Source organism: Pelophylax lessonae (genome assembly GCF_965119305.1).
Source record: "Pelophylax lessonae genome assembly, chromosome: 12".
Taxonomy (NCBI): domain Eukaryota; kingdom Metazoa; phylum Chordata; class Amphibia; order Anura; family Ranidae; genus Pelophylax; species Pelophylax lessonae.
In genome coordinates, this window is record NC_138779.1 from 23,961,291 (window position 1) to 23,976,185 (window position 14,895).

A 14,895-nucleotide genomic window follows, 5' to 3' on the forward strand; every position below is an offset into this window, starting at 1 on the left:
TCGGTTCGGGCAGGAGGGCCGCCCTGCCGCAGTATAACTGCGGCGGGCGGTCGGGAAGTGGTTAATTAAAGATATTCAGCCAGTATCCGCTTAGGGTAAAATGACTGTGTATCTCTAAACTCTTCAGCCCCGGAAGGTTCACCCCCCCTTAATAACCAGGCTATTTTTTGCCATTTGGCACTGCGTTACTTTAACTGACAATTGCGCGGTTGTGCAACGCTGTACCCAAATAAAATTGAAGTCCTTTTTTTCCCAAAAACAGAGCTTTCTTTTGGTGGTATTTGATCACCTCTGCAATTTTTATTTTTTGCGCTATAAACAAAAAAATAGACAATTTTGAAAAAAAAAAAACCAATATTTTTTACTTTCTGCTATAAAACACATCCAATTAAAAAAATATAAAAAATCGAATTTCTTCATCATTTTAGGCCAATATGTATTCTGTTACATGTTTTTGGTATAAAAAAATCCCAATAAGTGTATATTAATTGGTTTGCGCAAAAGTTATCGTGTTTACAAACTATGGGCTAGATTTATGGACTTTTTTTTTTTGTTTTTACTAGTAATGGCGGCGATCAGCGATTTTTAGCGGGACTGCGACAAACCTGACTCTAAGTGCCACCTTTAGGCTGGGTTCACACTACTGCATGTGATTGCTGTGTAGATCACATGCGATGTCTGTGCGATGCAAATTCAGCCATACAAACTGTATGGCTGAATTTGCATCGCATTCAGACAAAAATGGTGCAGGACCCTTTTTTTGGTCCGCACTGAAATCGGATCCCATTCCTGCACCATTTGGCAGATCACACTGCGCTCTGCGAACCAACCTGGGGGTGTCAATAACTTTGTAATGACACCCGCAGCGATTTGCATAGAGCAGTGTGAGAGACATGCGAAGCGGGAACCCACACTGGAATCGCGCTGGTTCCCGCATCGCAATAGTGTGATCCTAGCCTTTCTCTGATACCCCAAACTAAAATCTAGCAGAACCAATTGCCTTCAGAAGGCACCTAATTAGTAAATAGAGTCCACCTGTGTGTAATTTAATCTCAGTATAAATACAGCTGTTCTGTGAAGCCCTCAGAGGTTTGTTAGAGAACCTTAGTGAACAAACAGCATCATGAAGGCCAAGGAACACACCAGACAGGTCAGGAATAAAGTTGTGGTGAAAGTCCCACTTCGCCCCCCCCCCTCATTGTAGTTACTTTAATTAAAGGGATGTGGTGCTTCCTACTTCATCTCTAGCAATATTTCTTTAAAATTTAAAGTTGTGGTGAAGTTTAAAGCAGGGTTAGGTTATAAAAAAAATCTCCCAAGCTTTGAGCATCTCACAGAGCGCTGTTCAATCCATCATCCGAAAATGGAAAGAGTATGGCACAACTGCAACTCTACCAAGACATGGCCGTCCACTTACACTGACATCAGAGAAGCAGCCAAGAGGTCCATGGTAACTCTGGAGGAGCTGCAGAGATCCACAGCTCAAGTGGGAGAATCTGTCCACAGGACAACTATTAGTCGTGCACTCCACAAATCTGCCCTTTATGGAAGAATGACAAGAAGAAAACCATTGGTGAAAGAAAGCCATAAGAAGTCCTGTTTGCAGTTTGCGAGAAGCCATGTGGGGGACACAGCAAACATGTGGAAGAAGGTGCTCTGGTCAGATGAGACCAAAATTAAACTTTTTGGCCTAAAAGCAAAAAACTATGAGTGGCGGAAAACTAACACTGCACATCACCCTGAACACACCATCCCCACCGTGAAACATGGTGGTGGCAGCATCATATTGTAGGGATGCTTTTCTTCAGCAGGGACAGGGAACAGGGGCGTAACTACAGGGGTTGCGATTGCAACCAGGCCCCATGCTCCAGGGGGCCTCTGCGGCTCCCCTGTACACCTGGATAGGAGGGGTGGCGGGGGAAGCATGTAGAGAAATCAAAGTTCTCCTTTTTCCTCCTGTGTAACGCTCCTGCGTTTTACGTATGATGTGGATTTTCAGCTGCAGAAATATTCCACTTCAGTAGTCATGTAGAGAAACGCTGAGACACCAATCCCAACTCTCAATGACTCATCATGTGTGGATGATCTCAATTCAGCAAGTAAATACACACACTCAATAAGATGTTTCCTAGAGTGACTTATGTATATAGTAACACAGTGATGATAGGCTGAAGAGACAGGTTGGGTAGAGATGGTAGATGACAGACACTTGAAAGGAAATGTTCTTGAAAGTAAGATAGTAGCAGATGGGATACAGATAGGTTTAGCAATCATGTATGGTAGCAGATGACAGAGTAGCAGGTGGACATACAAGAGAGATCAACCCAGTGCAAGAACAGGTGGTAGTAGGCTCAAGAGCTAGCAATCTTAGATAATGCAGATGTAGTAATAGTCCTTAGTATGCAGAGCTAGATAGTGTAAGCTTTAGTATAAAGGTTATAGAGGTTTCCCCTGTGGGGTACTTATCACTAATAGCAATGTAGCAGAGGAGAGGTTCGGCAAGAGCGGATGATCCGGTAGCGGGATACAGGGATCAGCGCAGCGTGGTTCCGACAGCGAGGTATGCTTGCAAGCATGAGAGCTTCAAGACAGGTTAGCATCAAGGCACAAAGCAGTGTAGTCGTGAGAAGGGTGAAGGTGAAAACAGCATGCCAGGGTTGATCGGGTGGCGAGACACAGGATCCAAAAACAGAGGTTCAGGTAGCGAGATACAGGAACGTGTAGATTTGACATGCTGAACTCAGAGATCAGGACGCTCCAACCATGACGGTTGAACGAACACATGTGAGTGAGAGCCGGCGATCTAAATAGCCATCCAGTCCGGCGCTCAGTGATGACAGCATCAGTCTTAAAGGTGTATGCGCACCTTACCAAAAGAGAATGGTGGGGCGCATACACTTGAAAGAGTAATTAGGGTACCCAAAGGTACCAGAACATTACATCCTGTAGCTGCAGGAGGAAAATGGAGGAGATTGGTTCCTCTGTATGCTGCCCCCGCCGCCCCTCCTATCCAGTTCACTTGTGTTCTGCTGTCTCTGGGCCCCTGTGTGCTCCCCCCCCCCCCCACTGTGCTCCCCTCCCTCTCCTGCCGGCTGCTGCAGGTGATGTGTCACAATAGAGAACCAGGAAGGGGTCGGTAAATATGTAATTTATCAGCTCCTTCCTTTTCTGAATGGACAGAGTCATAGTCAGTGACATTGTAAAAAAAACAAGCGTTTTTGTTAGATGTCAATGCCTGCCTGCAAACCCCTGCAAAAAAAACGCCTGGAAAAAAGTCCAAAGATAGCCTGAAAAAACGCCTAAAAAAATGTCCAAAAATAACACCTGAAAAAACCTCCAAAAAAACATAAAAAAAACACCCCGAAAAAATGTCCAAAAATAACAGCTGCAAAAAAACACCTGAAAATTTTGATGGCCGCACGAAAATCGGCTGTTGCTGAGGCCCAATAATGGGGAGAAATTCAAACGGAAATTCTTAGTTACCATTTTCTAAAGAAAATTCGACCCATGTATGGCCAGCTTAAAGGGATTCAGGCCCTGCAGCTTTCCCCATTGGAGCCCTGCAGATGCAGCAGCTTATTGATAATTATAAAACCACTCCCATACAGATTCACTTTCCACATAGATACAGAAGAGCAAACAGCTATTCCTTCAGAATAATAAAAGGTAGGAATCTGCAACAAAGTGTATAAAATCCCTGCAATGTACAGAGATCACCCAGAGGGGAAGGTTTTTTTTTTCTCAACAAAGGGGGGGTTACGCTTTAAGCTCCTAGCTGACAACCACTACTCTAATGGCTACATCTGCAGGACAGCTTGTTCTGTTAAATAACAGACTAACTGGCAGCAGTGGCGGCCTGTGCATAGGGGGCGCCAGAGCGCCACCCCCCCTAAAAAAAAAGAGAAAAAAAAATAGAAAAAAAAATGACAAAAAGAACAAATAAAGTTTTGAAAAAAAAAATCGTGTTCGCAGGCCTATGCGCTGGGCCTGGTGGCTATGGGGGGGGGGGGGGGCGCAGGAAAAAGCGCTGAGCCATCCCCACCTTCGTGATATCCTGGCTGTGATTGGTCCAGTCTCCAGCCTGGACCAATCATCATCCAGGACATCGCTGACTCGCAATGGGGGCGGTGCCGGTGCGTGCGTCAGTCACGCACCATCACAGCCCAATCTCCTTCCCGCCGCCCGGACCGGAAGACAGAAGACTGAAGAGGAGGACCTCCACGGTGCTGCTCGTCTCGGTTCCCGGAATCCCGCCATCCTGCCGCCGTCAGAAGGTAAGTGATTGAAGCCGACCTGTGCCCTCACCTGTGCCATGCCTGTGCCATCACCTGTGCTATGCCTATGCCATCACCTGTGCCATCACCTGTGCCATGCCTATGCCATCTCCTGTGCCATGCCTATGCCATCACCTGTGCCATCACCTGTGCCATGCCTATGCCATCACCTGTGCCATGCCTATGCCCTCACCTGTGCCATGCCTATGCCATCACCGGTGCCATCACCTGTGCCATGCCTATGCCATCACCTGTGCCATGCCTATGCCATCACCTGTGCCATGCTTATGCCATCACCTGTGCCATGCCTATGCCATCACCTGTGCCATCACCTGTGCCATGCCTATGCCATCACCTGTGCCATGCCTATGCCATCACCTGTGCCATCACCTGTGCCATGCCTATGCCATCACCTGTGCCATGCCTATGCCATCACCTGTGCCATCACCTGTGCCATGCCTATACCATCACATGTGCCATGCCTATACCATCACCTGTGCCACGCCTGTACCATGACCTCAAAGTCATGCAATTTTTTACTGCGTTTTTTGCTGCGAAGCAATACCTATTACATTTTTCTTTTTGCGCCCCCCCCCCCACCCCCAAAAAAAATTTTGAGCACCAGCCGCCACTGACTGGCAGGATCACCAGGTTAAAATAAAAGAAGAAAAAACTAAAAGAAGTAAATGAATGGTGCCATCACATCTCAGAATTGGTGAGCTATAACATAAATAATTGTTCACTTCTGGGTTTAATGCGGCTTTAATGACAGCAAATCATTGGTGTAATTACTTTGTACATTGCAGCAGTGCGGTGAGAACTCCCCTCCAGGGAAAAGACATTCTACTGCACACAAACCCAACAATCCCCTTTCCTCTACAGCAGTGATTCCCAACCTTTTTTCAGTCGAGGCACCCTTTAGAAATGATGGACAGTCTTGAGGCACACTTTAAAAATTATGGACAGTCTCGATGCACTCTTTAAAAATTATGACCAGACACAAAGCACCCATTAAAAATGATGGACAGTCATGAGGAATCCTTTAAAAATTATGGACAGTCTTAAGGCACCCTTTAAAAATTATGGACAGTCTTGAGGTACCCTTTGAAAATTATGAACAGTCTCAGCACCCTTTAAAAATGATGGACAGTCTTGAGGTACCCTTTGAAAATTATGGACAGTCTCGAGGAACCCTTTAAAAATTATGGACAGTATCAAAGCCCCCTTTAAAAATGGTGGAGAGTCTCGAGGCATCCTTTAAAAATTGTGGAGAGTCCCGAGGCACCCTTTAAACATTATGGACAGTCTTGAGGCACCCTTTGAAAATTGTGGACAGTCTCAGCACCCTTTAAAAATTATGGACAGTCTCGATGCACTCTTTAAAAATTATGACCAGACACAAAGCACCCATTAAAAATTATGGACAGTCTTAAGGCACCCTTTAAAAATTATGGACAGTCTTGAGGTACCCTTTGAAAATTATGGTCAGTCTTGAGGAACCCTGTAAAAATGATGGACAGTCTCAAAGCACCCTTTAAAAATGATGGAGAGTATAGAAGCACCCTTTAAAAATTATGGACAGTCTTGAGGCACACTTTAAAAATTATGGAGAGTCTTGAAGCACCCTTTAAAAATGGAGAGTCTCGAGGCACCCTTTAAAAATTATGGACAGTCTCGATGCACACTTTAAAAATTTTGGACAGTTTAGAAGAACCCTTTAAAAATTATGGACAGTCTCGAGGCACCCATAAAAAATGATGGAGTCTCAAGGCACCCCATTCTAAAATGTAAAAACTTTTCTAATAATTTTGCATTATGCAGCAGAATCCACATAAGTAGGACACCCAACGTTAGAGGTGATTTATTCTTCCAAAGCAAAAAAACTTTTGCAAACTGGCACTGACTAGTATTCCAATGTTTCTCTTCTCCCTCAGTTTTTCTCCATCCCTCAGCTAAGGTGCCCTCATTGCTGATGGAGAGGGGCAGGGGAGGGTCAAACAAGGATGCTATGCAAGTAACTGACATCCTTTTTATTAACTAAAGATGCCATTGGTTGTTAGGATGCTGGCAGCTAAGGTTGTAATGGTGCATAATGATAACCTGTGGCTTTGTGTAACTAAAAGGCAGCTTTATCCAACCACCAGCTTGTGTATAATTTTTGGGCAATTATTAGGCATTTTGCCAAGCTACCCCCTAAAGGAACCCCAAGGCACCCCATTCTAAAGCTATTCTAAAAGTTTTGTATAATGCAGCAACATCCACACAATTAGGACACCCAATGTTAGAGGTGATTTATTCTTCCAAAGCAAATACACTTTTGCAAAATGGTACTGACTAGTATTCCAATGTTTCTCTTCTCCATCCCTCAGCCAAGGTGCCCTCATTGCTGATGGAGAGGGGCAGGGAAGGGTCAAACAAGGATGCTCTGCAAGTGACTGATGTCCTCTTTATTAACTGGTGATGCCATTGGTTGCTAGGAGGCTGTCAGCTAGAAGGTTGTAATGGTGCACAATGAAAACCTGTGGCTTTGTGTAACTAAAAGGCAGCTTTATCCACCCACCAGCTTGTATACAATTTTTGGGCAAATTTTGGCATTTTGCCAAGGCACCCCCTGAAGAAACCTCAAGGCTCCCCAGGATGTCCGGGCACCCTGGTTGAAAAAGGCTGATCTAGAGCTTTGTGTAACTAAAAAGGCAGCTTTGTCCGACCACTAGCTTGTATACAATTTTTGGGCAATTTTTAGGCATTTTGCCAAGGCACCCCATTCTAAAATGTAAAAACGGTTCTAATAGTTTTGCATAATGCAGCAAATTCTACACAAGTTAACTGGTGATGCTACTGGTTGTTAGGATGCCAGCGGCTAGAAGGTTGTAATGGTCCACAATGAAAACCTGTGCCTTTGTGTAACTAAAAAGGCAGCTTTATCCACCCCCTAGCTTGTATACAATTTTTGGGCAATTTTTAGGGATTTTGCCAAGGCACCCCCTGAAGGAACCTCAAGGCTCCCCAGAATGTCCGGGCACCCTGGTCGAAAAAGGCTGATCTAGAGCTTTGTGTATTTAAAAGGCAACTTTATCCACCCACCGGCTTGTATACAATTCTTGGGCAATTTTTAGGCATTTTTCCAAGGCACCTCATTCTAAAATGTAAAAAGGATTCTAATAGTTTTGCATAATGCAGCAGAATCTACACAAGTTAACTGGTGACGCCATTGGTTGTTAGGACGCTGGCGGCTAGAAGGTTATAATGGTGCACAATGAAAATCTGTGGGGGCAGAGACTGTGGGAGAGGTGCGAGGGCCACATGAAATGGCCTGGAGGGCCGCATTCGTCCCGCTGGCCTTGTGTTTGACACCTGTGTTCTAGAAGCACCCTTTAAAAATGATGGACAGTCTCGAAGCACCCTTTAAAAATGATGGACAGTCTCGAAGCACCCTTTAAAAATGATGGACAGTCTCGAAGCACCCTTTAAAAATGATGGACAGTCTCGAAGCACTGGTTGTTAGGACGCTGGCGGCTAGAAGGTTGTGATGGTGCATAATGATAACCTGTGGCTTTGTGTAACTATAAGGCAGACTTTATCCACCCACCCGCTTGCATACAATTTTTGGGCAATTTTTAGGCATTTTGCCAAGACACCCCCTGAAGAAACCTCAAGGCTTCCTAGGATGTCTGGGCACCCTGATTGAAAAAGGCTGATCTAGAGCTTTGTGTATCTAAAAGGCAACTTTATCCACCCACCGACTTGTATACAATTTTTGGGCAATTTTTAGGCATTTTGCCAAGGCACCTCATTCTAAAATGTAAAAACGATTCTAATATTTTTGCATAATGCAGCAGAATCTATACAAGTTAACTGGTGATGCCATTGGTTGTTAGGACTCTGGTGGCTAGAAGGTTGTAATGGTGCACAATGAAAACCTGTGGCTTTGTGTAACTAAAAAGGCAGCTTTTTCTACCCACCAGCTTGTATTTAATTTTTGGGCAATTTTTAGGCATTTTGCCAAGGCACCCCCTGAAGAAACCTTAAGGCACCCCATTCTAAAATGTAAAAACTATTCTAATAGTTTTGCATAATGCAGCAGAATCTATACAAGTTAACTGTTGACGCCATTGGTTGCTATGACGCTGGTGGCTAGAAGGTTGTAATGGTGCACAATGAAAATCTGTGGGGGCAGAGCCTGCGGGAGAGGTGCGAGGGCCACATGAAATGGCCTGGAGGGCCACATTCATCCCGCTGGCCTTGTGTTTGACACCTGTGGTCTAGAAGCACCCTTTAAAAATGATGGACAGTCTCGAAGCACCCCTTAAAAATGATGGACTGTCTCGAAGCACCCCTTAAAAATGATGGACAGTCTCGAAGCACTCTTTAAAAATGATGGACAGTCTTGAAGCACTGGTTGTTAGGACGCTGGCGGCTAGAAGGTTGTAATGGTGCACAATGAAAACCTGTGGCTTTGTGTAACTAAAAGGCAGACTTTATCCACCCACCAGCTTGTATACAATTTTTGGGCAATTTTTAGGCATTTTGCCAAGGCACCCCCTGAAGAAACCTCAATGCACCCCATTCTAAAATGTAAAAACTATTCTAATAGTTTTGAATAATGTAGCAGAATTTATACAATTAGGATACCCAACGTTAGAGGTGATTTATGCTTAAAAAGCAAATACACTTTTGCAAACTGGTACTGACATAATGCAGCAGAATCTATACAAGTTAAACTGGTGATGCCATTGGTTGTTAGGACTCTGGCGGCTAGAAGGTTGTAATGATGCACAATGATAACCTGTAGCTTTGTGATTTAAAAGGCAGCTTTATCCACCCACCAACTTGTATAAAATGTTTGGGCAATTCTTAGGCATTTCTCCAAGGCACCCCCTGAAGAAACCTCAAGGCACCCCATTCTAAAATGTAAAAGCTATTCAAATAGTTTTGCATAATGCAGCAGAATCTACACAAGTTAACTGGTGATGCCATTGGTTGTTAGGACGCTGGCGGCTAAAAGGTTGTAATGATGCACAATGAAAACCTGTGGCTTTGTGTAACTAAAAGGCAGCTTTATCCACCCACCCGCTTGTATACAATTTTTGGGCAATCTTTAGGCATTTTGCCAAGACACCCCCTGAGGAAACCTCAAGGCTTCCCAGGATGTCTGGGCACCCTGGTTGGAAAAGACTGATCTAGAGCTTTGTGTATCTAAAAGGCAGCTTTATCCACCCACCGGCCTGTATACAATTTTTGGGCAATTTTTAGGCATTTTGCCAAGGCACCTCATTCTAAACTGTAAAAACTATTCTAATAGTTTTGCATAATGCAGCAGAATCTATACAAGTTAACTGGTGATGCCATTGGTTGTTAGGACGCTGGTGGCTAGAAGGTTGTAATGGTGCACAATGAAAACTTTTGGCTTTGTGTAACTAGAAGGCAGCTTTATCTATCCGACAGTTTTATACAATTTTTGGACAATTTTTAGGCATTTTGCCAAGGCACCCCATTCTAAAATTGAAAAACTATTCAAATAGTTTTGCATAATGCAGCAGAATCTACACAAGTTAACTGGTGATGCCATTGGTTGCTAGGACGCTGGTGGCTAGAAGGTTGTAATGGTGCACAATGATAACCTGTGGCTTTGTGATTTAAAAGGCAGCTTTATCCACCCACCAGCTTGTATAACATTTAGGGGCAATTCTTAGGCATTTTGCCAAGGCACCCCATTCTAAAATGTAAAAACTATTCTAATAGTTTTGCATAATGCAGCAGAATCTACACAAGTTAACTGGTAATGCCATTGGTTGTTAGGACGCTGGCAGTTAGAAGGTTGTAATAATGCACAATGAAAACCTGTGGCTTTGTGTAACTAAAAGGCAGCTTTATGGCAGCTATGTATACAGTTTTTGTGCAATTTTTAGGCATTTTGCCAAGGCACCCCTTGAGGAAACCTTAAGGCTCCCCAGGATGTCCGGGCACCCTTGTTGAAAAAGGCTGATCTAGAGCTTTGTGTATTTAAAAGGCAACTTTATCCACCCACTGGCTTGTATACAATTTTTGGGCAATTTTTAGGCATTTGCCAAGGCACCCCCTGAAGAAACCTCAAGGCTCCCCAGGATGTCCGGGCACCCTGTTTGAAAAAGGCTGCTCTACACCTCAAGGCCTGTGGGATGCCCTGCGTCTATTATTGTTTGATCATCAGAAAATGTCACTGCTACGTCTACAGCCGCAGCCTTTTTTGGCTTGGGAAAAAGCCTAGAATTTTTTTTTTTTGCAGGCCTGAATCCTTGGCAGAATACCATGCAAGATGAATGCACTGCAAACATGGCAGTATACTACAATCATCTCCTCCATCCTTATTCATAATGCCAGACCCCCCCCCCCTCTCCCCCAAGCATTCACACGCAGTTGTCACTGAAAGAGACAAGTAATTTTTTTTTTTTTTTTTAAAACCCCAATGCCATTCCGGTAGACAATGCAGAATGAAGGGTTAATGAAGAATAAAAAAATGGTGATGAGCAAGAAACACGTAACTGATTGCATGTCTACCTGTCTGGTCCTGCCCGATGCAGCTAACCTGGAGCACATTAAATATGACATACAGCCTTCCACGTCTACCCCGCATCTATCACGTTACAACACGCAGGTCTCATTACATTTGCCGTGTTGTGGATCACACACCTGATACCAACAATTTTGCTGCACAGCAGTGGCAAGACGGTCACTAGAGGGTAGGGAGCCCGGTGACTGCAGGAGGATGCTGACCCCCAGCTATAGCAGCACGGTGACTGCAGGAGGATGCTGACCCCCAGCTATAGCAGCACGGTGACTGCAGGAGGATGCTGACCCCCAGCTATAGCATCCAAGGACCACACGCCGGTTCCGCCAACATCTAAGAACCGGCGTGCAAAGCCACAGGGCCCTCTCCAGAGTATGACCTATGCAGACAGGCAAATGCAAACTGCAAAGAAAATAATAAATTGGGGGGGGTGAAGCGGCGTAATGACGGTACAGCACCTGCAAGACAGCAAAAGATCCAGTCACAATCTTCTCCGCATCAGAATAAAGCCTGCGGTGTAAACGATAGGCGTTCTTGCTTAGACGAGCATCCTAGTCCATGTATTTTCTCCTGCCGTCGTCTAGTATATTCCCTGCAACAACAACAACAAAAAAAGAGGATAGAGCGTACAATGGTGATGATGGCTCAGTCTTTGCCTGGGAGAAGCAATCCAGCGGCACAGCCCTGCCTCAGCTGCTCATGAATATTCATTACTTCCAGCACACTGTTGACAAGAGTATAGTCACTCCCAGGGCAGGCAAGAGATAGGCAGGAGCATGAATAGCAGCAGATAGAAGCAGTGAGATGTGTCTAATTCACTGCAATCACAGCCTCAATTGTCCTGAATGAGAGAAGAGGAGGGGGGGGGTGCAAGCCTGGGAAGACTATCAATCCTATCCTGACACACCAATGGAAGTGGGGAGACTGGTGTTTGTCACGGGGGGCTAAATTGCTGGACTGGGTGATGGAATTTTAGGACCTTCAGGCTGCCGGCTGTGCTTAAAATAATTTGCACCGCTAATCCAAGAAAAAATTCCTCGCTAAACGGCCAAAGGCGTCATTTCTGAGCATTGGGCGATCACATTCGTCATATCGTTAGCATGCATTGAGTTGAATATCTAGGCCAGTGTTTCTCAACTCCGGTCCTCAGGGCACACTAACAGGCCAGATTTTAAGCATTACCTTGGGGAGATGCAGACAAGAATACTACAATCACTGAGCAGCAAATTATATCACCTGTGATGTATTTAAAGCGGAGTTCCGGCCTCAAAATCGATAAAATCGATTTTGGGCCATCCGCTTGCGGAGGGCAACCTGAAAAAGAAATGGATACTGGCAATTTATTTATTTTTTTTGGTCACTTACCTTATTATAGAAGAAAATATACTGGGCGGCACATTGGTGTATTGCAGTGGCGGATGGTGCTCAAAATTTTTTGGGGGGGGGGGCGCAAAAAGAAAAATGTAATAGGTATTGCTTCGCGGCAAAAAACGCAGTAAAAAACTGCGTGACTTTGAGGTCATGGTACAGGCATGGCACAGGTGATGGCACAGGTGATGGTATAGGCATGGCACAGGTGATGGTACAGGAGATGGTATAGGCATGGCACAGGTCATGGTAAGGGCATGGCACAGGTGATGGTACAGGTATGGCACAGATGATGGTATAGGCATGGCACAGGTGATGGTATAGGCATAGCACAGGTGATGGTATAGGCATGGCACAGGTGATGTCACAGGCATGTCACAGGTCATGTCACAGGCATGTCACAGGTCATGGTACAGGAGATGGTATAGGCATGGCACAGGTCTTGGCACAGGTGATGGTACAGGCATGGCACAGATGATGGTATAGGCATGGCACAGGTCATGGTACAGGCATGGCACAGGTCATGGTACAGGCATATCACAGGTCATGGTAAGGGTATGGCACAGGTGATGGTACAGGCATGTCACAGGTCATGGTGCAGGCATGGCACAGGTCATGGTACAGGAGATGGTATAGGCATGGCACAGGTGATGGTACAGGCATGGCACAGATGATGGTATAGGCATGGCACAGGTCATGGTACAGGCATGGCACAGGTCATGGTACAGGCATATCACAGGTCATGGTAAGGGCATGGCACAGGTGATGGTACAGGCATGTCACAGGTCATGGTGCAGGCATGGCACAGGTCATGGTACAGGCATATCACAGGTCATGGTAAGGGCATGGCACAGGTGATGGTACAGGCATGTCACAGGTCATGGTGCAGGCATGTCACAGGTCATGTCACAGGCATGTCACAGGTCATGTCACAGGTATGTCACAGGCATGTCACAGGTCATGTCACAGGCATGTCACAGGTCATGTCACAGGCCATGTCACAGGTCATGTCACAGGCATGTCACAGGTCATGTCACAGGAATGTCACAGGTCATGTCACAGGCATGTCACAGGCATGGCACAGGTCATGGTACAGGCATGTCACAGGTCATGGTAAGGGCATGGCACAGGTGATGGTATAGGCATGTCACAGGTCATGGTGCAGGCATGTCACAGGTCATGTCACAGGTCATGTCACAGGCATGTCACAGGTCATGTCACAGGCATGTCACAGGTCATGGCATCGCTGCAGCGGCTTCAATCACTTAGACGTCAAACACCTGCGAGACGTCCACGGCGGCTGCTCCTCTCCTCGAGTCCTCTTCATGCTGACGGCAGCGGGAACCGGCGGGAAGGTGATCGGCTTCTCCTCTCCTCGAGACTCCACTTCGTTCTGTGGCAGCGGGAAGGTGGTCGGGCGGTGACGGTAAGTGACTGATGCACGCACCGGCACCGCCCCCAACGACGTCAGCAGGGATGTCCTGAATCATGATTGGTCCAGGCTGGAGCCTGGACCAATCACAGCCAGGACATCACAAAAGTGGGGAGTGTCGGAGCGCATTGCTCTGCGCCCAGGTGACCCCCCAGAAGGCCGCCAATCAACGCCTCTGCCGGGTGGAACCCCCCCCCCCATAGCCACCACTAAGTCGCCCCTAGTGGGCTAAAAATTGAATTTTTTAATCTTTTTTTTTTCTTTTTTCAATCTTTTTTTTCTCTTTTTTTTTGGGGGGGCGGCGCCCCTGCGCCCCCTATAGACAGGCCGCCACTGGTGTATTGGTTAGCACTTTTACCTAGCAGCAAGAGGGTCGCTGGTTCGAATCCCAACCACGACACTACCTGCCTGGAGTTTGCATGTTCTCCCTGTGCCTGCGTGGGTTTCCTCCGGGTACTCCGGTTTCCTCTCACACTCCAAAGACATGCTGGTAGGTTAATTGTATCCTGTATAAAATTGGCCCTAGTGTGTATGTATGTATGTGAGTTAGGAATCTTAGATTGTAAGCTCCTTGAGGGCAGGGACTGATGTGAATGTGCAATGTATATGTAAAGCACTGCGTAAATTGACAGCGCTATATAAGAACCTGAAATAATAATATACTCACCTTCCTTCCACTTCCTCCCACTGCGGCTGCAGCCCGCGCCGTCACTTCCGGTTTGCGATGATTCCTGGGAGCTGAACGTCATCGCTCCCAGGAATCAATGCGCCTGCACCGGCCCCGCTCGTCACTTCCAGTGCAGGCACGGCATTCACTGCTAAACAGCTTCTGGGCATGCCCAGAAGCTGTGCAGGGATGCTGCACCTGCACCGGAAGTGACGAGCGGGGCCGGTGCAGTGCATTGTGGGACTCCGACGTCACGGAAGAGGACACAAAGAAGGACGCTGCGGCTTCAGCTGCCCACACCTGAGATGGCAGCGCTGGAGAAGAAATTTTCAAGGTAAGTATTTCTTCTAACAGGTAAGTGCAACCCGGGACAGTTCAGAGGCTATCCATTGTGGAATGTACTAGCCCCGACTGTCCCAGGGGGGGTATTTTTAGCTCAAATTGACCCCCGAGGCCGGAACTCCGCTTTAGGTTTTCTTGCAAACCTGGCCTGTAAGGCCCCTTTCACACATGCGGAGCGTTCAGATCCGCCTGTCAGTTTTCAGGCGGATCTGAGCGGATGTCCCATGCATCTCTATGGGGCATCGGATGTCAGCGGAGACATGTC

General features: G+C 46.2%; 1 protein-coding gene across 5 annotated transcripts in view; it reads right to left on the bottom strand.

Moving 5' to 3' along the window:
- Positions 1-11,713, bottom strand: part of FEZ1 (fasciculation and elongation protein zeta 1) — a 139,411-nt gene extending 127,698 nt beyond the window's left edge. For 2 of the 5 annotated variants that reach the window (XR_014225964.1, XM_082273331.1), the window contains exon 1: positions 10,812-10,963. Coding sequence is in view for 3 of the 5 variants with exons in the window: in XM_082273331.1 (XP_082129457.1) it covers positions 10,812-10,887 (76 nt within the window). In the remaining 2 variants the exon portion in view is untranslated. Of the gene's footprint in view, positions 1-10,811; positions 10,965-11,279 lie in introns of those variants that run through there. The other 3 variants (XM_082273334.1, XM_082273333.1, XM_082273332.1) reach the window with 3 other exon arrangements.
- Between the last annotated feature and the right edge of the window lie 3,182 nt (positions 11,714-14,895).